This window comes from Candoia aspera, chromosome 2, assembly GCF_035149785.1.
Source record: "Candoia aspera isolate rCanAsp1 chromosome 2, rCanAsp1.hap2, whole genome shotgun sequence".
In the NCBI taxonomy this organism is placed as follows: Eukaryota; Metazoa; Chordata; class Lepidosauria; order Squamata; family Boidae; genus Candoia; species Candoia aspera.
This window is the reverse complement of record NC_086154.1, coordinates 96484-117690: the sequence shown is the minus strand read 5'-3', so window position 1 is coordinate 117690 and position 21207 is coordinate 96484. Positions and strand designations below refer to the sequence as shown.

Below are 21207 nucleotides of genomic sequence, written 5' to 3'. Positions count from 1 at the left end.
AGCTGGGCCCACAAGACACGGTGAGGCCTCCGGGGCTCCCCTGGACAAGTAACCCAGACGAAGGCGAAGTGTCACGGTCTCGGGCCCAGGGGTGGGCTTTATTGTTGGGACAGGCTGGCTGATCGCCCCATGTCCTCTCAGTCTGGGAGCACGGCCTCTTCAACCCACTGCAAGTAGGGGGGGTTTCCCTGCTGGATGGGCACAGCGATCACCTCAGCCACTTCGTAGGGATGCACTGACCTGCAAGCCAAGGGGGAAGGTGATGTAGACACCGGGTGCTGCTGCCCACCATCCACTGTGGGGGGGAAGGGAGGGGGGCTCTGCCTTACCGGACATACTCTGCCAGCGCCGGGACCCGGGAACTGCGTGTTTTGATCATCTGGCGGGAGAAGGCAGGAGTGAGGGACCCCCAAATCTGCGGGCAGGCGCCTGTGAGGCTGGCCACGGGGGAGGGGAATGCACCCCGCAGAACCCCCTCCCCAGTTCCTAGGCCAAAATGTGACCTCCAAAAAGTCCCTGCTGCGTTGGTGGCTGCTGGTGCCACGTACAAAAGTCTGTCATGCTTTGCGTTGACCGAGTTGGGGTTTCTGGCCCCCTCGGTTGTGCAAACCAAGCCCCTTGGGTGCTCCCGAGATTCGGTGGGTCAGGAGGATTCAGGAGTTGGATCCACTGGGTAGACCAGCTGAGGGGCCGGGGCAGAGGCAACAGGGGAAAGGGTGAGGGCCTGGAGGAGCCAGTTCTTCGGCAGTCCCCGGGGAAGGCCCCTGGGTGGGACCTCTAGTTTTGTGGGTTGCAGGAGAGTAAAACGTTGGGGGTGCAAGGCTGCTCTCCCCCAGAGCAGCCACTCAGAAAAATGGATGGGGCATTCTCTCCCCCTTGGGGGTAAGGGCCTCCTGGGGAAAGGAAGAGTCCCCTTGCTCCTCCCTGCCCTCTGTCCAGCCTGCACGGCCCCACTCACCAACAGCACCTCGGTGTCCTCCTCAATCGCCCCCTTCCACTGGTAGCTGCAAGAGACGTGGGCCCACGGCGGGCGCAACTGAGTCTGGGACGCAACCGCCGGCCCGAGCGCGGCCCCCCTAATCTGCGCGCGGCCCGCGAGGCGAAACTCACATGGACGTGACCCGGGGGACGATGTTCACGCAGGCCGCCAGCTGCTTCTCCACCAAAGCCCTGCGGGCAGACCCGGAGAGACGCTCAGGACAGGCCCGGGGTTGAGGCCCCAGGGCCCCAGTCGCCCCCGCCCCCTCCCCGCCTCTGCCCCACCTGGCGATGTCCTTGGCCACCGTCTCGTTGGGGCAGGTGACGAAGGCCGCCGAGAGGCTGCCTGGGACATGGGACCCCGCGGCCATGGAGAAGAGGCACCGGGAGAGCCGCTGCAGCGCCGGGACCATCAACAGGGAGAGCAGCACCACCTGCGGGGTGGGGGGCAGAGAAGGGGAGGTCGGCGCGGGGATCCGCGAAGCCCTGGGGCCGCCCAGCCACTCCCCGGAAGCGGCGCTTACCCCGCAGGCGCCCGTGGCCATCTGCAGGCGCGGGGGGGCGCCCCTCCGCCCCTGCATGGGGCGGGCGGCGGCGAGGGGTCCCGCAGGTCTGCCTTCGGCGGACGGCCTGTCCCCCGGTCCCCCGACGGGAGCCCCCCGTATCCGCCCCCCGCCGCTGCGGGATCCCTGCGCGCCCGGCTCGCCGCTGCCCGCCGCTGGCCTCGTTGGGCCTGCGGAGCACCGCCCTACCTGCTTCCTGTCGCGTCCGCAACACGACCTGACGGAGCCCCGCCCCCCGCCGCCTCGTCTCTCCCGCCCCGCCCCGCCCCGCCCTCGCGACGGGGTTGCGCCGTTAGGCGGAAGTGCAGCCGGTGCAGCGCCTCCCACGCTGCTCCCGGGGTGGCGATCGGGGTGGCGCCCGAAGCCCGGCTGGCGTGGCGCCCTCCCCTCTTTGGGGTCCTGTCGCTGAGGGGCGATCGGGGTCCGTTCGGGGGGCGCCGGCTGCTGCCTCGGTTGGATGGTTGCCTTGTTTGATCGCTGAAAGCCCTGCAATAATTGAAATAAAGTAGTAATAACACTTGTGGGGTGAACCCACCCTAAAAATCCTCCCCCACCGTGTGCCCACCTTGCACAGTGCTCAAATGTTGGCTTCTCCATGGCTCGGGGGTTGGGCAAACGTACCCCCCACATATCTCCCCAGATAGGTCTGGGGTTGCCCTCCTGCCAAATCCGGAAGTGCAGTGCATCCCTCTGGCGCACCAGCTTCCCTTGGGGCTGAAGCAAACCGTGTCTGAGGGTCTCCGGAGGCCCTGAGCCAGACACGACCCCCCAACCTGACTCATCCTTCCAGTGCAGCTGGCAGGCAGTGGCTCCCGTGTGGCCGAGGGGGTTGTTGGTGCAAACGCCACTGGGGGTGTGCTGAACCTTTTGCCCTGCTGGGCCAGCTGGGTGGGGCTGTCAGCTCAGGGTCAGGAGGACCCCTCCCCATTTGAGAAGAGGCTGGTTTCAGCCTGTGGGTCTCCCTCGCTGAAGAGGTTGGGCAGGGGTGTCCCCCCCTTGAGGAGCAAAATGCATTTCAGAGGGACTCCGGCATAACCCTGAGCCAGAACAGAACCTGAAATGACAGCAGGAAGGGTGGCCGTGGACTGAGGGGGACTAAATATACTGTATAGAGAAGGGACGGCAGGAACCACTTGCGCTTAGCAAGCAGCGAGTAAGTTTAAACCAGTCAGATACTGTTAAGGGGGGTGAGGCCCAAGCCACGGAGAAACAGATTAAAAGGAAGAGGGGAGATCCTGCACTGCAGGATCCTGGATTCTCAGTTTCTGTGTACAGAAGGGCTGGGAACACAGCCAGGCTGCCCTCCCACGATTTCAAGTTCCTAAAAGTCTTCCCACTTACCAGAATTAAAGGGATGTGGGTCATTGCCTCTGCCTGCAAACCAGCCAGGGCTAATGCACAGGGAACAGGGTTAGTGCCCTCACAGCCTGGCTTGGCCCAACAGGCTAAACACACTTCAACCCTAACAAGCAGAACACCATAAAAACCAACCAACTAGCCAAGGTTGTTTATAGCGGTCTGTTCAGAGCCCGATTCAGATTCAGGAGACACTTTGGAAAACAGCCACCCAGACCTTCCTCCATTGTTCGGGAAGAGAACAGCCAGCTCGCCAATTTGCAAGGACGTTTTTAGGGGGAGAGTGAAAAACCTGTGGTACTGAAGGCTTCCCTGCTCTGAAGGCACTGGGGGGGGGGGTGCCCGCTGCTCAGAAGGCCCCCCGACTGACTTCCCCCACCAGTCTGCAGCCTCCCCTGTTCAGGGCTCTGGGTGGGTCCAGAATCCTGGGGTTGGAAGGGACTTCTAGTCCAGCCCCCCACCCAGGGCAGGAATCCTCAAACGGCTTGAAAGCCTCCGGTGAGGGAGCTCCCCTGATTCATAGTCAGGAAACTCCTCCTAATTTCAAATTTTGATCGCTCTGTAAAGCTTCCACTCACCTGTTCCTGTCCTACCCTCAGTCGCCACAGAGAAGGGAGCCCTGCCTCTGCCCTGAGACATCCTGTGTGTAGAAAGACCTAGAAAGACCGCTATCCTGTCTCTCCCCCCCCCCCTCCTCCTTTTCTCTAGACACCAAGCTCCTTTAACCGGTCTTTGCGCAGTTTGGACTCCACGCCTGCCCCTCACGTTTTTTGTCACTCTGCCCTGCGCTCTTTCCAGTTCTTGCACATCCTTCTTGCATTGAGGTGACCCAAAGTGGACAATATTCCAGGTGCAGTCTGACCAGTGCAGCGTAGGGCGGGACTACAGCTTCTCATAATGTCGATGCTATATCTCCATGGATGCAGCCCATGATTGCATTGGCTCTTTTGGCCGCTGCAGCACACAGCTGGCTCAGGCTTAGCTTGTGATCTGCCAGGATACCTGGATCCGTCTCACAAGTAGGACCATTGAGACAGGTGCCACCGATCTGCATCTGGATTTTCCTGCTCAAGTGCATCTCAAGTTTCCTTACATTTCTCAGCACTGAAATGGATCTTGTTGGATAGGGCCGACTGTTCAAGCTTATCAAGATTCTTCTGAACCTTGGTTCTGTCTCTGAATAAAACATATATAGCAAAATCAAGTGAAATGCAGGATGGAAACACCCTGTAAACTAGACAGCAGCAAGGTGTCATTCAGAAACCATAGCAATACCAATTAAAATGCAATTAAAAGCCCATTAAAAAGCCTTGGGAAATTGGAAGGTCTTCACCTGGTGCCAAAATGATGCTACACTGGGTGCCAGCCGAGTGTCTCTGGGGAGGAAATTCCATTAACTGGGGGGGGCACCCCAGAAAAAACTCTCCCCCTTGTGGACGGCCAGCTCAGCCCCCTTGGTGGTGGGGGACCTGGAGGAGGGCCTGACTGGACAGCCTTAAAGCCTGGGGAGGGGAGCTGGTCCCAGAGATCAACACTAGCACTCTGAATGCGGCCCAGGAATGTAGTCGGTGAGGAACCAGCGCAGTACGTTTGTGTCAGCTAGTCCCAGCGAGCAGTCCGGCTGCTTGGCATTGAACTAACTGAAGTTTCTGGACACAGCGCACTGCAGGAATCCAACCAGCAGGTGACCAGAGCATGAATAAGGGCTGCGAGGCTGTCCAGGTGAGGTCGCAGTTAGCAAATTGAGTGAAAGGCATTCGTTCCACTGAGGCCGCCTGTCCTCTGGCAATGACCCTGATTGATCTGGAAGTGCCCCCAGCCAAGGACCCTCTTCCTTAGGGCCAGCACAGTCAGCTGGATGTGCACCCCACCCACATGCAATCCCCCTGTCCCAACCACTCCCTCATCTAAACGAAGGTGGCGAAGAGCCCTGGCCCAGGACAGAGCCTGTGGTGGCCGCTGCAAAAGGCTGTGGCCACTGAGGAGCAAGAAACATCCCAACACAATGTGGTGTGTGTGGGTGTCCCAGTGCTCCCTTAAAAAGCTGTGTTTTTACGGCTCCCCTGAAGCTCGGCTGGACGGGGGCTCACCTGATCCCGGGGACAGAGAAGCACAGCTGCCAGTGCCCAACTCCTTGGGCCCCATGGATGCTGGTTCCTGAGGGAAGGATCCGGAAAGGGTCCAACCCAGAGAGCGATGAGCCGATACCCAGGCCACCAGAACACAGCCTGAATAGCCACTAAAAACAGCAAAGCGTGCCTAGAATAAGGCCACGGGAGAGGGCTTAGGAACTCCCACACACACCTTGCCTTGCACCTGGAAGCCAACAGGCAACCAGGCAGCACCCAAGCAGGGGGGTCTCAGGAGAGGGCCTGGAGACCCCCCTCATTCTTAGAGCAGCTGCATTCTGGGCAGGCTTGGCCACAGGCCGGTGGTTAATAGGTTGGTGTTTGTGGAGGCTGTTTCGTTTTGTTTGATATGTGTCCTTTTCAGATTGTTTTAGCTGGGGCTGTCACTGTGGTTTTACTGTAGGTTTTATCTATTTTCATGGATTTTTTTTTTGATTCTGTAAACTGTCCAGAGTCCATTGCAGTTGGGTGGCTATAAATAATAATAATAATAATAATAATAATAATAATAATAATAATAATAAAAAGAATATGGCATAAACCTGTCATGGTAGTCCCAGTGGTTATCAGCACGCTGGGTGCCATACCAGAAAGCTTTGGACGGCACTTAGAAAATCTGCGCATTGACAAAATTTCCATCTGTCAGCTACAAAAGGCCACCGTGCTTGGATCTGCACATAGACTAGGCTGATACATTATGACATCGCAAGTTCTTGGGAAGAACTCGATGCAGATGAAGGCCAACACCAGCTAAAGAACTGGCAGCTGTGATTTCACATTGTGGTGTAAAATAATAGTAATAATAATAGTAACTGAAGCTTCTGAATAGTCTTTAAGGACAGCCCCAGATAGGGCAAGCTGCAGCAATCCAAATGGGAGGTGACAAAGGCATGCGGAATAAGGAGGAGGACCTCCTCATCCAGATGTAACTGGCCAGCTGCTCTTTGAGCAGGAGCTGTGGGCCCCAAACTCTCCCCTGCCCCCACCAAGGAACACTGTCTGGAACACCCCCTGGAAGGAGCAGGAGGAGGAAGACCTCTTGGCCTGTCCCTGCCGCGGGTCCCACTGCCCCCGAGGGGCTCCTAGTGCCTCTTCTCCACAGCCGCTCCATCCAGACTAGTCTGGCCAAACCAGAGGAGGAGGACATCTTACTGAACACCTACAAGCCCTTCTGTCACTCTGGAAGGGAGATGAGGGGCAGTGAGAGGAGCACGCGCATGTGTCAGGTGTCACATGGGCTCAGAATGGGTTTAAGCTGAAAGCCGAAGCTTGGGGGGCAAATGACCTCACTGTTATTTTGAAACACGCCTTCTCTGGAAAAGGGAAGGGAGACCGTCCTTGTGTTGGCATGTTGGGCAGTCAGAAGCTGTAAATCATGCTTCGAAAGCTTGGCTGGAAACAGCTTTGCTTCTGCTATCAGTAGTTTGAATTTTAAAAGAGAACAGGTCCTGGAACGCCACCCTGCCCCGTCTCTTTCAGTGGGGACAGGAGCGTGTGTGTGAACGGCAGCAATGCCGAGGAGAGAAACTCAGAAGAGTGGGGGATAGTTTACTAACTCTGGGCAATGGGTGGAGATGCTTTAAGACATGTAAAGAAGGTGGTATCTGCCTGGCAAGATGCACCCTTGCATAATCCCTGGTGCCCATTTGTACCATTGCTACTGGCCAGGGAGAGAGGAACCGACAAAACACCCTCATGGCTTCACTTGTTCCTGCTGATCCGGAGTGTGGAACCTGAGGTGAGGCAGGGATAATTGCTGAGGGCTGAGGGCCCAAACTTTTAAAGGCGGATGGAATAAAGGCACTATCTTGACTTTTTTGCAGACCCCCCTGAACAAAGGACAGGGGAGAATGTTAGAAGCACAATAAAAAAGAACAGAAATCCACCGGCCCAGAAGAGCTACTTCAACTCAACATGCTGGCCAGTGGCTGCCATGGGGACCGAGGTCTTCAGGTCTGGGGTGAAGCTCAAGAAATCGCAATACATTTGCTTTGAGGGTGGCGTATGAAGCCAAGCCAGCCATTGTGGCACAGTGCCCAGTTTAGCAGTTGGTGGAAGCCCACCCTAGCTAAGGGGCTGAGCTAGTGGTGAGGGACAAGGAAAAGGATTTGGGGCCACAGCTGAGGAAAAGCACATCCCTGCTGGGGGAATGCAAAGTCAAAACGCAAGTGGGAAGGTTGCCACCTCGGGAGCATCTAAGCAGGAAGCTGAGCCTGGAGGAAACCTGAGCCGGTCCCCCATCGATCCGGCGCCGGTCACTCCGCTTGGAGCCAACCCTGCGGCCCGCCCGGCCTGCAGCCTCCCCAAAGAAAGCTGCGAAGGAACCGCCCGGGTCCCTGCCTGAAGGCTTGGCCGGAGGAAGGAGCGGGAGGAGGAAGAGGCCGACGCCGCTTTTCCCGGGTTGGGCGGCGCAGCGCCGGAGTCTGCGGGGAGCGGAGCGGCACCCCTTCTTGGAGGCAGCGGGCGCGCCGGGGAGGACGGGCGGGAACCGTAACCCTGCCGCTCCGAGGGGCTCCGCTCTGAAACCTGGCGGGGAAAGGGCCTCTGATCCCGGCGTCGAGCCTCCGCGGGGGCAACAGCCTTGGAAGGGAGCAAAGTTGCCCCCGCCGCCGCCTTTCCAGGGCCCGTGGCGATCTTGCTTTGCCGGGAAGGGGACCAAGGGCGCTTCACGCGCCAAAGGAGTCAGGGGTCCTGGCTCCGTCCCGCCTCTGCCGACCCCCGGCTTTAGCCCTGGACAACCGCGGCGCAGAGCGAGGCGTCGCGGCGAAGCGAGGGGCATGGGGGCAGCCCCAGGGCCAGGAGGATAACGGGGGAGGGCCCTGCGCTGCCTGGAGCCGGATCAGGTCACCGACAGGTGGACGCGCTTTCGGCCCCCCGGACGGAGCTCACCGCCGGCGTCCGGCGACCGTCCCTACACGGGGCGAGGCCCCGGCCCTGCCAGGGAGGGGCGGGCGTCGGGAGCGCGCCTCCGAGATCGCCCGTGTGCTCCAGCGGCGGCGGCGCAGCCGGTGTTGTGCAGGTTCGGGACGCCCGGGCGGCCCGTGGTGCTGCCGCGGTCGCCGACGGAGGAGGAGGAGCAGAAGCAGGAGCCCGCGGGAGGGGCGCGGGCAGGCAGCGGCCGGACGGGGGAGGCTTGCCAGGCTCAGCCGCCGCGCATCATCCGAACCGCCGCCGCCGCCTGTTCCCCCACTTTGCCCACCTGCATCCTCAGCGCCAGGGAGGCACAGCCGGCGGGCGCACGGAGGCGCGGGGTGAGCGAGAGAGAACCGAGCGGCGGGAGGGCCGGTGCAAGCCAGGCGGGCCGACCCAGCAGCTGCTCCGTCGCCCTCCCTCCCCCCTTGCCCCGATTCCCCGCCGCCCCCTCCTCTTCCTCCTCCGCAGGCCGGTCCGTGAGCGGCAGCGGCGAACGACCAAGCAGCGGATGAAGCCACCACCATGTCCTATGTCCCCTTCCGAGGTACGCCGACCTTCTCCAGCGCGCGCGCGGCTTGCGCTTTTCGGGCGGGGGCGGCGACAATCGTATTCGTTTGTGTAGCGGGGGGTGCTCGGCGGCCAGGCCCCTCCCTCGGCCGCGGGGCAGAGCCTGGCGCCCGGAAGTTGGAGGGGCGACGCTGCCCGCCCGCTGCCGCTCTGCACAGCTCCGACGCGGGGCGGGCTGCGGCGGAGGGCTGCGGCCGCCGGCTCCTCCTCGAGGTTTGACCCGGGCCGGGGCAAGAGATGCTGCGCTCCGCCCCGGGGATTCCGGCGCGCTCGGGCCTGGCGAGGCAGGTGGGAGCCAGCTGGGAAAGGGGTCCTCCGGCCGCGTGGGGACTGCGCCCTTTTCCACGCTCGCGGCTGGCCGGCGAGGCCGCGGGAGAGAAGCATCGTGGCGCTCGGCCAGCTGCGGCCGGATGGCGGCCTCCGGATCCCGGGAGAGATGGTGCGCTCTGGAACCTGCACCCCGTGATCTGGGCGCTCCGGCCTGCTGTCGGCCGACCGTAGCGGAAGGGGGGCTGGGAGCGGGTCCCCGGCTGGGAGCAGGAGGAGGGGGGATGCTCGGAAGCGGGAGGTCACTGCCCCCGGAGCCACAGCTGGGCCTTACGTGCGCGCAGGACAGCGCCAGCCCTCGCCGTTGCGCCTGCCCTCCGCCAGGCTGGCTTCCGCTGTTGGCCAGCGCCGGCCTCTTGCCCGCCTGCGGCCACGGGCGGGGGTTTCTGGAGGCCTCCTGGTCACGGCTCCGCGGATGCAGCCGCGACCAAATGCCCCTTCCCGGGAAAAACAAGGCACTTGCTGAATTAAGGAGGGGCTTGGGGGAAGGGCCCGGACGGCGGTCCTGGCTGAAGGTGCCGTCTTCCTAAGCCGAGCCTTTGGTCCCAACTCTGGGAGGGGGCCGTTTCTCTTGCGGACCAGCCCCTTCCTCCCACGTGCCTCGGTTGGAGGGCGAGCGGCATTGCAAGGAAGGGAGGGGCTCCTGCCCAGCACAGGGGAAGGGGCGGCTGTGGGGGAGCTAAGGGTTCCCCGCTCCAGCCAACGGAGGCCGGCAGTTGGGGCGAATAGCCACCCAGTTCTGGCCCACCATCACTTGCGCCTCGTCCTGAGAGACTGCAGGATTCTTCTTGCCTCCCAACGCTTCTCCCCGCACCCCGTGAGAAGATCACCTTCCCCCTCCCCCACACCTTGTCTTTGCAGGAAATGGTCGGGGCGGGGGCTCTGGACCCCCCCTCCTTGCAATCAGAGGCCTGCTAGCTCTCCTCGGGAAAGGGAGGGGGCGTGCTGTTGCCAAGCAACCCTGCTGAAGGATGCTGGGTGGGGGGGGCAGCTCTGGCATGAAGTACATTCTGCAAGATTGGTGGTGCTGCACTGCAGGGACCCCCCCCCCCCCGGTTTTATTCCCAAGGCAGCAGAAGAAGGCTGTTCCTTCTTCCCCATCTAGTTTGGAGGGGGGCACCTTCCCTTGTCCTTAGCAGGAACAGCATTGCTACTGCTTTCCAGGAGGCGCAGGCAGTGATCCAGCCAGGCAGGTGGGGTGCCGGTTCTCTGTTGCACCAAGTGGCCGGAAGGAAGGCAGGCCTTTCCCAATCCCCCCCCTCCCCCACGCTGAGGGATAGAGGTTGTGGTCCCTGGCTCTGGTGACCTGAGGAAACACCCCCCCCCCCCCCACTGCTGGGCTTTCTCCAGTGGCCTCCGAAGCTTGGTGCCTGGTTCAGCGCTACCCTTGCCTGTGCCTCGTTCTTGGGCTCTGCAGAAGTGTATGTTCGCCGTGTCAGTTTAGCAGGCCACTGGGGTCTTTTCTACTACATCCTGTTAACGAGATGCATTTTCTCTGGTTGCCTGGTGGCTGCCTCTGTAGATATCATTTGCATGGCAACAGCGGAGATCTCAAAGGCTGGGAGCGGGGGATGGGACTCCAGCTTGGGGGGGATCTTGGATTCCTTTGCTGGTGTTGCAGGTATTGCAGGCTCCTGAGGCTGGCTAGTCTCTAGCAGCAGGGGAGGAGGAGCAGCCCCCAGGTCTGGCGGGCCTGGGCTGGCCCTGAGCTTCCCGCCTGAGGTTTTGCTAGTGCTGGATGAGTGGAACCTCAAAAGGCCAAGGGCCACCTTGCCTGCCAGATGCCATCGGGTAATGCTGCCCCATGGACCAAGGCCTCCCCCTGCCCCCCCCCCCCGGCCTCAGGGAGTGGGACATCTTTCAGGCAGCTTCAGCTGCATTCCTCTGAAGCTGGCACAGGCCTGTGTTGGCTTGCCACGTTTGCTCCACCAGCCCATTCTTTTTCCCAAGGCTTCTAGGTGGAGGCAGCGTTTCCATTAGGACCGTGAGAGTCGGGATCTGGCGACTAGCCCTAGCCCTAACCCTAACCCTTCCCAGGCCCCTTTGAAAGCCACGCAGCCTCAGGGATGTGAGAAAGCAGCCTTCGCCTGGCCAAGCTACAAGCCGCTGTGGCTGACTGGATTGGCCCCCCTTTTGCCAGGAGGGCCGTGCTGCCCCCTCAGGACCTATTCCTGCTGGGAGACTCTCCTCTCTGTGTCTGCTGACACCTGGTGCCAGCAAAAGGGGGGGATACTGCTCTTCCCGCTGGACTACAATGCCCATCATCTGCCAGAAGCCCAGAGCCTTTCCTGAATGCTGAGCAGAGGGAGGCCTTTGCTGTCCTGCCAAGAAACCCACGCGGCTGTTCTCAGGCCGAGGTTGAGCGCAGAAGCAATCCGCAGTGTGAGAAGTGATAAAAAGTATAATCTGACAAATAAATACAATCAATAAAGTAATGGGAAGTTCAAAGCAGAAGGAAACAGTGACCTGAGACAGGCCTCGCTACAGGTTCTCCCGAAGGCCTTGCCGAAACTGGCCCTGGAGAGCCGGGTCAGCCTCCTCTGTCTGCCAAAGGTCCTGCAGTGAAGCCTCGTGTCACCGGCTGGGCCGGGAGGGATCGGCAGGTTTGTGAAGCTGGCAGGACAGTCCTTTCTTGGGGAAGCTCCAGTCCCCACCCCCACGTCAGAGAGCTTCATGTGGCGCCTGCGCCACGGAGGGGCAGGGAGGGCCCGTTTCAGGTTCCTCCTGGGTAAACGGCCGTCATCCAGCTGGGGCTGTGTCCTGCCACAGTCCCCACTGCCCCAGCTAAGATGAGCCTGGCTTAGGCAGCCATGGCTGCAGTGGGGCGAGGCGGTGTTGTCTGCGCGTGTCTCCCGCTCACCTAGTCGACAGCTGATACTGGATGACCTGTCCCTTCTTCCAAGAAGCTGCGTTGTGTGAACAGAGGCCCCGTCTGGTACTGCCTGTCCTCTGCCCCTCCCATAGGATGCAGTAAGACTAGAGTTGACCAAGTGAAGGATAGCAAATTGGGTTTATTACTGTGATGTGCTTTCTGAGGGCTGCCCTTGAAGCCAATCCAGAAACTGCAGCTGGTCCAGAATGTGGTGACTTGGGCACCAGTGGGGCTCTGCGTCTGGTGCATGTGGCCCTTCTGCTGTGCCAGATGCACGGGTTGCCAGTTGGCTTCTGGGTGCAACTCAAGGGGCTGATTGAAAGCCCTTCGGGGTGCAGGGCCTGGTTATCTGCAGAATGCCCGTCTCCAGCTGTTTCTGCCCACTTGGAAGGTCTGGCGGGGGGCGCCAGGTCCTGTCAATGGGGCTTGGGAAGCGTGCCTACTCTGCTGCAATTCTGCCCTCTGGGACAATCTTCCCCCAGGGAGTGGCATGGCTTCCACCCTCATGTCCTTCAGGAAATTGTTGAAGACCTGGTTGTTCTCCTAGGACTTTTTGCTTTGTTTTGTTTCATTTTGTTTTGTACTTTTTTCTTCTGGTCTCTTGTATTTTTCTTTGAATGAGTTGGTTTTAATTGTAAGCCACCCTGAATTGTTTGGGAGGTGGGCGGCCTACGCGTTAAATCTAATGAATTAATTAATCAACCAACCCAGCTTGAGCTCAGGCAGGCTGATGGAGCGGTTGGACCCCCTAGGGGTGATTCTGGCCGCCACCCCTCGCATGTCTTGGGCAAATGCGCCACAGAGCAAGGATCAGGTCGAGGGCCCCCCCTTTCCTGTTGGGGCCCTTTTGGGACACAATCTCTGGAGCTGAACAATTCCTGGGCTCACTAAAAAGCATTTAGCCGGTTTGTGGTCCCATGTGCTGCAGGAACCCACCATCATTTTAAGCTCCTGTGGGGCTATTGCCTGTTAGACCAATTACGGCTAAAGAACTAGGCCTCTGGGAACTTTGTCCAGCTTGCAAAATTGACCACATTGTTTGGCTGGTTAAAATCTGTCAAGTTTCTGTCTGTTTACAAAGAAATTCTTCCACCTCCAATATCAGAAGCAAAACTGGTCTGACCACAATAAAATACTGATTGATTGAAAACAGAAAAAGCTCCCAGCCCTGAATCAGTCCTGATGAGGAGCACCTTTTCCTTGGGAACCTGCCCTTGGCCCTGGGGATGGAGCAAGCCCTCTGCTTGACTCCAGGGGGGTGAGAAGAGCTTTGCACCTCCTCACCTGGGGGCTGGAAGGGGGATGTGGAAAACATCCCGCGGAAGTCCCCCTTTCCCTCTCCTGCACGAGCTGTGCCAAGTGCAGGGCTGATTTGAGCTTCCAGAAGCCTTTTGGGTTGCTCTGGGCTTGGACCAATCAGACCCACATCTTGTGGCACTGAGTTCCATAGCTGAATTCTGGGCTGAGTAAAACAGTCGCTCCTTTTGCCCCTGCTGTGTCACTTCTCTTTCCTGGATGACCCTTCTGGCTTCCAGCTTGATGGGAGTGTTATTTTAGATCTCCATCGCCTTCTCTACCACCTTTTATTAAAACACAGAATCAGTGTTCTTATTTCTTTTTATATGGTATCCTGCGTCAAGATATCCCAGGGTGAAAAACAATATAAAGGAAAACCATAAGAATAACAGTAATAATAATGCAATTATTGTTTAACAACAACAGCGATCCCCCAAAAAACACATATAGATCTAATAGGTTTCAGGGGGAAGAAGCTGCAAAATGCTGATGGTATGGAGTTCTTCCCCTCCTGGTGGACTCCCCCTCCATTTTTTGGGTTGAAAAGTGGGGGGCAGGCTGGCCGCGGCAGGACCCCGTCCTCAACTCTGCGCCTTGAGTTTGGCCACAAAACGATTGTGGCTCTTCCCAGAGAGGAGGATCGGGACTCCTGGCAGCCACGTGGCTGGATCCCTTTGCAAATAACTGGCAAGGGCAGCCCTGGAAGGAGGGGGCCTGGCTGGCCTTTAGCAGAGGCTGGCCTGCGAGGATGGTGGCAGTCAGGTGAACCCAAAGGCTGCGGCTGCTGTGGAGGATGTGGGTTGCTGAAACTTGGTTAGGGGTCTGTGAACTTGGGCGGCCCTGGCTGCTCAGAGCCTGCTGACTGAAGCCTCTGCAGCAAATCCCGATGAAGCCCCCTGTAGCACCGAGGGCTACGTGACCCTCTCCACGCCCCCTGGCCTAGCCGGGCCTGGGCCCAGCCAGGCCTTGCAGGACAAACGGGGAAGGCCCCCCTCCCCGCACCAGAGGACAGCCCCGGGGGGGGGAGAGCAGCCCCTCGGAAGGCTCTACCTCCCAGATCTGATCTGGGCAGGGTGGGTCAGCTTCCGGGGTCGCCTCACCCCTACCCTCATGGCTTCATATTGAGTTGGGGTCAGCACCCAGTCAGTCCTGGGCTGCTACGTTCCCAGCTCTGCTTTCTGCGGCCACCCCGCACCCCCACCTTCTTGCCCCATTTGGGCAGTGCAGCGGCTGAAAATTGGTCGGGAAGTCCCTGGAGAAACTGGGCTTCTCTTGGGCACAGAGTTTCTGGACTTGGCCTTAAACTAGCTGACAGCCTGGGCTTGCTCAGAAGACAGCCCCCCAACCAGCCCCTCCCCACACCGGTCACCCCGAGGGCCCGTTTCCTGACCATCACTGCTAGCGAGGCCCCACTGGCAAAGGAGGCTGCTCTGCTCTGTGCCGATCGGTGTGGGCCACCGGCTTTGGCGGGAGGACGTCGTCCGGAGGGGCAGGATTTGGGGCACGGAGGGCCTGGTGGCCAGGTGGGAAGAGCCCTGCCTCCAGCCGGGCAGCCACCAGCTTCTTCGTCAGGCGGACAGGAGGGGCCAGGGTCCTGCGGTGCTCCCGAAGGGCCTGCCCCCCAAGGGCTCCCTTAAGCCTTGCTCTGTCAGCTGCCTTGACTTCCAGGGAGACAGGGGGCTCCTGGTTTAGCCTGATCTTTGAGGGATCCAGTGGGACCTGGCCACGTCTGTGATTCCCAGTGGGGAGTTTCAGCCCCTTCCCAGCCCTTGGGGTCCCCCCAGGCTGCAACCTGCGTCTTTGGGGCCTTTCTCTGCTTGTCCCCTTGCTGGAGCCCCCTGGCTGTTGGCAGCCTCTTCTTGCCACTGGGGGGCAGCATGGGGCTGGCCAAGGCCTTACACAACATCCTGGGTCCCACCACCCTCTGGGTGGAGGCCCAGAGGCTGCCAAAAGGCCAGTGGGAAGGGCCAGAGTGTGCTGTGGTGGGCCCCGGCATCTGCAGAGCCCCTCCTGGTGGGGAGGGAGACTCGCTGGGCAGAAGGCCATGCCCCCTCCTCCATTCTATGACCAGGCAGGGTGCCAATCTGCCCTGCTTTGGCTAGACCACCCAGCTGGCTTGGCAGGGAGACTGGCCTTAATGGCCCTCTGAGCAAGGCAGAGTTGGCAGATGCCAAACAGCAGCAGCAGCAGCATCTGGAGGGGCAGCTGAGACTGCAGTCTGCCCTCCTGACACACCACCCTGCAGGGCAAAGGGCATCTGGGGGGGGGGGCAAGGCCTGGTCTCCTCTCACCAGAACAGAGGGAGCCGAGGAGGCTGTGATCTCCTGCTGCTTTGGGAGGGAGTTTGTGGCGGAGCTGTGCCTCTGGGGGCTGGGAACGTTCCTCCAGCCTTCTGCGGGGAGAGGGGCTAGAAGGGAAGCGGGCCCTGGGCTTGCCCAGCTCTGCTTGACTCTGCCCTTCTGCTGCAGATGTGCGAGGAGCCCCCGTGTCCCGTGCGCAGTACGTCCACTCTCCCTACGACCGCTCCTGGAACGCCCCCCGTTTCTGCATCATCTCTGGGAACCAGCTCCTGATGCTGGACGAGGAGGAGGTGAGTGGCGGGGGAGGGGGTGGGGCAGGGGCTTTGGGGGTCTCCCTTGAGCCCCCCGAGAGCGGCTTTGGGCAGAGAGTGGGGAGGGCTTCTGGCGGGCCAAGCAGGTGCCTAAGCCTGAGCCCTGTGGCTGAGGTGCCAGGGCTGGGCATTGCCCAGGGGCTGCCCCACCAGCTTAGGCCCCCAGCCCAGGAGGTCCCTGCCTTTGAGCCCCAGGAACAAGGAAGAGAGACCGCCAGAAAGGGGCCTCCAACTGGGCCTCCTTCTGAAGGCTGAGCCCCACTCATCCAGGGCGAGGGGGAGAGACTTCTCCCTGGAAGCACCCTGGATTCCTGGAAACAGTAGCCAAGGGCCAGTGGGAGCCGAGGGTCAGAGCCCTGCCCCCAGAGAGGGCTGGAGAGCGGCAGCCAGTAGAGATGTGGTGAGGCTGGGTGGATAAAGTTCTTCCTCTTGGGCCAAAGTGAAGGCCGCTGTTGTGGGCGGAAGGGGAGGCTGTTCCCTCCGGGCCCTGGGAGGATGGTCCCCTTGACCTGGTGCTGGCCAAAGGGGAGGTGGCTCGCTGGGAAGGAGATTCTGCAGCTGCTGCGCACGTGGGGCTGGCGAGGCTCCCGCCAGTGGGGCACCAGGTCCAGGAATTGGCTGGTGGTTGGGGAACGACGGCCCTCTTCCTGCGCAAGTCCGCTGAGGCACTTTGATCAACTGCGGTTAAACCCGCCTGGCCAGACCAATATGTGACTCTGGCCAGGAGTTTCTTTCCAAAGCCTCCGCTGGCTTGCCTGTCATGGCGGGGGCTTCCTCCTTGCCTCTTTATGGGAGGAGGGCTCTGCCCTGGAGGCCCCCTCCGTGTTATGCCAAGCCCTCATGCGTCCGATTTAGTTTTAGTGGAGAGCATCGTGCAATCCGAGACTGTGCTTGTAAGCCATGGCTGGACTTGGTGTGCAAGCCCAACCAAGGGAAGTTTATTCAGTAAGCCATGGTTACACAGGCCATGGCTTGAAGGGACGTTGTGAGGAGGCAGGAGGAGCAAAGCTCAGAAAAGAGATGTTTTTGGGGGGCACTAACTCTTTCTCTGCTCCCCACCCCCGATCCTGGGTTGCTCTTTCCACCCGCAAGATCCACCCTCTGCTCCTTCGAGAACGCCAGAGGGATCCCGGGCGGAGCAAGCTTCTGCGTCGGACAGTCAGTGTCCCTGTGGAAGGCCGACCCCACGCTGAGCACGGTAGGAACAGGGCCCCAGTGGGCGCCGTGTGCGGTTGTATTTGGGGGGAGAGCCAGAACTCCTAATACCATGGGTCCCAAGGTGGGCTTGATGGGAGCTGTGGGGTTGCTAGGGTTTGGGGCAGGGTAGCGGGGGTGGCCAGGTGACTGCAGGGGCAGGGTGGAGGGGTTGGCGTGGCATGTGAAGCATGTGGCGGTGCAACTTTCCAACCCCGAAAAGGCGGTTCTGCAGATTCCAGAAATGGTTGGGCTTTTTAAGGGAAAGTTGCCACTGGAACTCGGCTCCCCAGAACCTCTTTGGCACCTGGGATCAGCCTTCTTCCACAAAGGGTGTCCTGCCCCCTAATGGACACCATGCTGCTCTGGCCCTTGCCTGGGGAGAGGGTGCCTTCCCCCAGGTCCGCCTCAGCATCCCGTCCTTGAAGTCCCTGAGATTGGGAGTTGTTCGGGCTGTGGGTGAGTCCATGTTTAACTCACAGCTGCCCTCCCCTTCCCAGCCCCAAGAGGAATGGGGTGGGGGTAGGCCTCAGAGGCCGATAGGGAGACTTGGAGGGGGGCCAGCTTCTCATTCTGCTCCTTTGTGCTACCTTGCACCCCCCATGAGGGTGGGTTCTGAGGACCCTTTCCTTTTGCAAGAACCCTTTGGGTCAAAAGGTGGGATAGAAATAGGGATCTTAGTAATCTTTGTGGAAGAAATATGATCGACTGGCCTGACGGGGTACGGGGATCCTTTTGCTGCTGCCGGCTCCCCCAGCCTTGGCCCCCTGGGGGTGAGAGGGCCCCTGACGCTGGCAGGAAGGGACTTGCAAGGACAGAGGAGAGAGCAGTGAGGGCAAACAGTGAAAGATGAGAGCCAGAGGGGGCACTCTTGAGCACGTCGTCAGAGTGGCTTCCATGACTTCCAGTTAGAGGTTATTGTGAGACCCCTGGGGGGGCTGCTGCACCCACCAGCTGAGGAATAAGGTTCCCCGAAAATAGTACTAAATTGTGGGGAGTCCAAGGAGGTCCCCGCTGCCTGGAAGGGGCTTGGGGCGGAGCTGTGGCAAAACAGGCAGACTTCCACGCTGGAACCTTGGGCACAATCACAAGCTCTCCAGGAATGTGGATTCCTGCTCCTGGTTAGTAGACCCCAAAGGCGCCCCTCGGAAAGAGGCAGGGGTAGCAGGAGTGGAGTGGCCCCAAGGAGCAAAGGGCCACATCACTGCTTAGAAAAATGCAAGTAGCATTGGGGAGGGACGGAGAGAGGGAGGGGGCCCAGCGGGTGGCCAGCCTCCCCCATCTGCCCAAGTCCTGCAACGGAGAGCCAGCGCAGGGTAGGGGAGAGCTGCTTCACGAGGTGGGGGGGCAGGGGAATGCTATTTGGATGGTGTGGTGGGACCTCTCCTAACAGCTGAGGCTGGGCTCCCCTTCCCGAGTGTGAGGGGAGGGTCTCCCTGTGGGACCGATTTAGCAAGAGTCCTCACAACAACCCTGTGAGGGGTGGTGGTGCACGATGGCTGCTCTTCCCCACAAAAGGCCTGTGCCTGCTGAGACTCTTAGACATGTGCACTCTCACCCTCCACTCGCTGCCAGGCCTCAGGGGAGGGCACTAGGCAAGAGGCCAACTCTTGGGAGTGGGTCTTGGAGTGCACCCAGCCCCTGGAGGGGCTTCCAAGCAGCCTCCCAGCAGGATACCTGGATGCTCTGCCCAGGCTCCTAGGACAGCCCTGTACCCACCAGAATGCCAGAAGCTTCTCAGCTGTTCCCTGCAATGCCCACCCCCCCAGTCCTAGCCCATAATAGCAAGGGCCCTTGAAAGGAGCTTGACAACTGTTGCTATAGGGACTGTCTCTTTCTCCCTACCCCCCACCCCGCAGCCTTCCCAGCCAGCCTTGGGTCTTGCCGGGTGACTGGAGGGCTCTTCTGAGGCTGCCCTCCTGGCTCTGGTGCCCCATCCTTGTCCTTTGCTTTTGCCTCCTCTCCTCTCCCCTCCCCTCCCCCTTTCCCTTTCCCTACTTGGGGTTTAAAAAAAGAATTTTGTCTCTCTGAGAAGTTGGCTTAAAAGGTTTCCATGGAAACCCCAAGAAGAGATGAAGGGAAAGGAAAAGGCTGCCTGGATGCCCCCTCCCCTTGGCCGCGGGCCAGCAGCGCCCCCTGCTGGATCCAGCAAGGGTGGGAGCAACCCCCTCCTCCCAGCCCGGACTGCCCCGCCCTCCCGGGCTCTCGTGACCCCGCGTGACCTGGCTGGGGTTCAGCCGGAGCCCCAGCCCCATTGCCGCCCAGGGGGGTGGAGCCAGGCCTGGGGAGTTGATCTGCCTTCTCGTGCGAGCCGAGGCTGGACGGAGCTGCTGCGCGGCCCCTGCCTAGGCACGCAGGCCGGAGGGAGCAGCAGGGCCTCCTCCGGGGCGGCCCCGGGATGCTTCCCCAGGAAGCTCCGCCCCGCAGGGCTCCCCCGCTCCTCCCCAGCAGCCCCCGGACCGGCATCGGGCTCTGCTGCAGCAGGAGATGCTGCTTTCGCGGCCCAGCCGGCGCCCTTCCCCCAGGTCAGGGCCGGGGACCCGGGGAGAGGGTTCGCGGCTCCAGCCTTGCCGAACTTCTGGAGAGACGGCGGCGCGACCAGGGAGAGGCGGGCGGGCGGGCGGGCGGGCTGGCTGGCGGACGGGCCGGCCGGCCGCGGGCAGCGGCGGGGTGCGTGAGCCGAGCGGGTCCCTGGTCCTCCCGGTGGGCGCCCCTCCGCGGCTGCGCTCCGGCCGCGCGCGCCTCGCTCTCTGCCCGCCCAGCCAGGGGCGGGCGGCAGGCCGGGGCTGCCCAAGCGGGCGCCCCCCTGCCCGTACCCGCCGCCGCCGCACGCTCGCGCCTGATGACAGCGAGCGCGTCTCCTAGCAACGGCTCGCATGCTGGGGGAGCGCGGGGCGGGCGGACGCCGGGCGAGGAACGAGCGCAGCCAGCAGCGCGGGGACAGCAGCTCCGACGGCTGCAGCGCCGGGCGGGGGCCGCCGCCCTGCGGGCCGCATGGAGCCCTAGGCTCCGGGCCCCCCGCCCGCCCGCTCTTCAGTCCCGGGATGGGCCTCGCCCGGGGGGCGAGCGCCCCATAGCCGCGGGCGGCGGGGGCGCACCTTCTGCTCCCGGCGCTGGCAGGTAAGAGCCGTCCGTCGGCGAGCAGGGCGGGGGGCCCCGGGCCGGACTAGGCCGAGCCGGCGGGCGAGAGCGTCCGGGCTCCGGCGAAGAGCTCCGCGAGGGCTGGGCGCGCGCCTCCGGGGGGACGCCGCAGCTCGGGGGAGAGGGCCGCGCGCTCCCGGCGAGGGCAGGCAAGGTGGCGCGTGGCCGGCCCGGCCGTGGGGCGGGGTGCTCGGGGAGAGCCAGGCAGTGGTGCGCGGGCGGCAGTACCCGCCGGTTGGTTCTGCACGAGGGCGCGCGTGGGCAGCGCCGCCGCCGCCGCGTCCGGCTTCGCGCAGGGCCGCTTGGCATCGCGCGCTCGGGTAACGTGTGGGTGTCGCGGGTCTGGTGCTCGGGCACGCGCGGGGAGCCCCCCTCGCTTCAGGCTGCTCTCAGCCCGGGTCAGCCTTCGTTCGCGGGGGCTGCTGCTTCCGGGGACGCCGCTCCTCCTCCAGCGCTGGAGCAGGCCCAGCAGGGGAGCGTGCTCGGCGGTCTCTGCAGCTAGCCCGGGGCTCCTGCACTCAGGGCCCTTCCCTCTCCAGGCCGGGTCCTGCGCCCGAACGCCTGCGGTTTTCTCCCCCGCGGAGTTGGCCGTGAAGCGGAGGAGGGGAGGAGCAACTGCTGCGCTCCCGGGCCAGGTGCGGCTTCGCTCTTCGCGAGCCCGGGATCTTGGCGGGGACGACGGCCGCGGCTGTTTGGCTGCTTCGGAGCACCGGGAGGCCCTGCCCTCTCGCCCTTCCCTCTGCAGCACCTCGCCCCCTTCCAGCGTCCCGATGCTCCTCCCCTGCCCCTGGCTGCGGTCAGGTCAGGTCGGAGAGGCTTGGCTTTGGTGACCGGCCGGGGAGAGTGCTGTGTGGCAGCAGCTGCTGAGGCCACGCGCCACAGGTTGGCTTTCTAACACCGCACGACCACGTCCTGCCCACATCCACACAGTTAGGTGGGCTGGCTCCGATGTGGCCGTCGGTGTCTTGGTGTGTAGGCTAAACCCGCTGGGGGTCCCGCAAATGTGGTAGTGGCAGGCCAGGCAGTCAGCTGAGCTGTGCTGGTGGGCAGAGGTTGTGGCCTGTATGCAGCAGCAGCAGCTGTGCCAGCCGAAGCAGCAAGGTCATGGTTCGTGCTTGGGGCGGACCCAGCCGGCGCATGCAGACTGGGAGCTGGGCTGAGCCCTACCCGTTCCCCCCACTGCTGCAGTTCTTGAGGCTGTAGTGCATGCATGTATATTTGGGTGTATTTGGGTGCGTGTGTGTGTTAGCATCCTTGTGC

General features: G+C 61.7%; 2 protein-coding genes across 3 annotated transcripts in view; one reads left to right on the top strand and one right to left on the bottom strand.

Annotated features, from left to right (window-relative positions):
* Positions 1-65: 65 nt before the first annotated feature.
* Positions 66-1775, bottom strand: CUTA (cutA divalent cation tolerance homolog). 2 transcript variants are annotated; one of them, XM_063291193.1, is made up of 6 exons: positions 1503-1612; positions 1264-1412; positions 1111-1170; positions 959-1004; positions 330-379; positions 66-240 (listed from the first exon to the last, which is right to left on the bottom strand). In XM_063291193.1, exons 1-6 carry the CDS (start codon positions 1557-1559, stop codon positions 138-140), a joined length of 465 nt encoding a protein of 154 aa, XP_063147263.1. In that variant the 5' UTR covers positions 1560-1612; the 3' UTR covers positions 66-137. The 2 variants fall into 2 exon arrangements, with proteins under 2 accessions (XP_063147263.1, XP_063147264.1); XM_063291194.1 differs by lacking the exon at positions 1503-1612 and adding an exon at positions 1731-1775 and having other exon boundaries at positions 68-240.
* A 7025-nt stretch (positions 1776-8800) lies between these two features.
* Positions 8801-21207, top strand: part of SYNGAP1 (synaptic Ras GTPase activating protein 1) — a 47011-nt gene continuing 34604 nt past the window's right edge. The window contains exons 1-3 of the mRNA XM_063291190.1: positions 8801-8945; positions 15470-15591; positions 16705-16810. Of these exons, the coding sequence (XP_063147260.1) occupies positions 15574-15591; positions 16705-16810 (124 nt within the window). The 5' untranslated portion in view covers positions 8801-8945; positions 15470-15573. The remainder of the gene's footprint in view (positions 8946-15469; positions 15592-16704; positions 16811-21207) is intronic.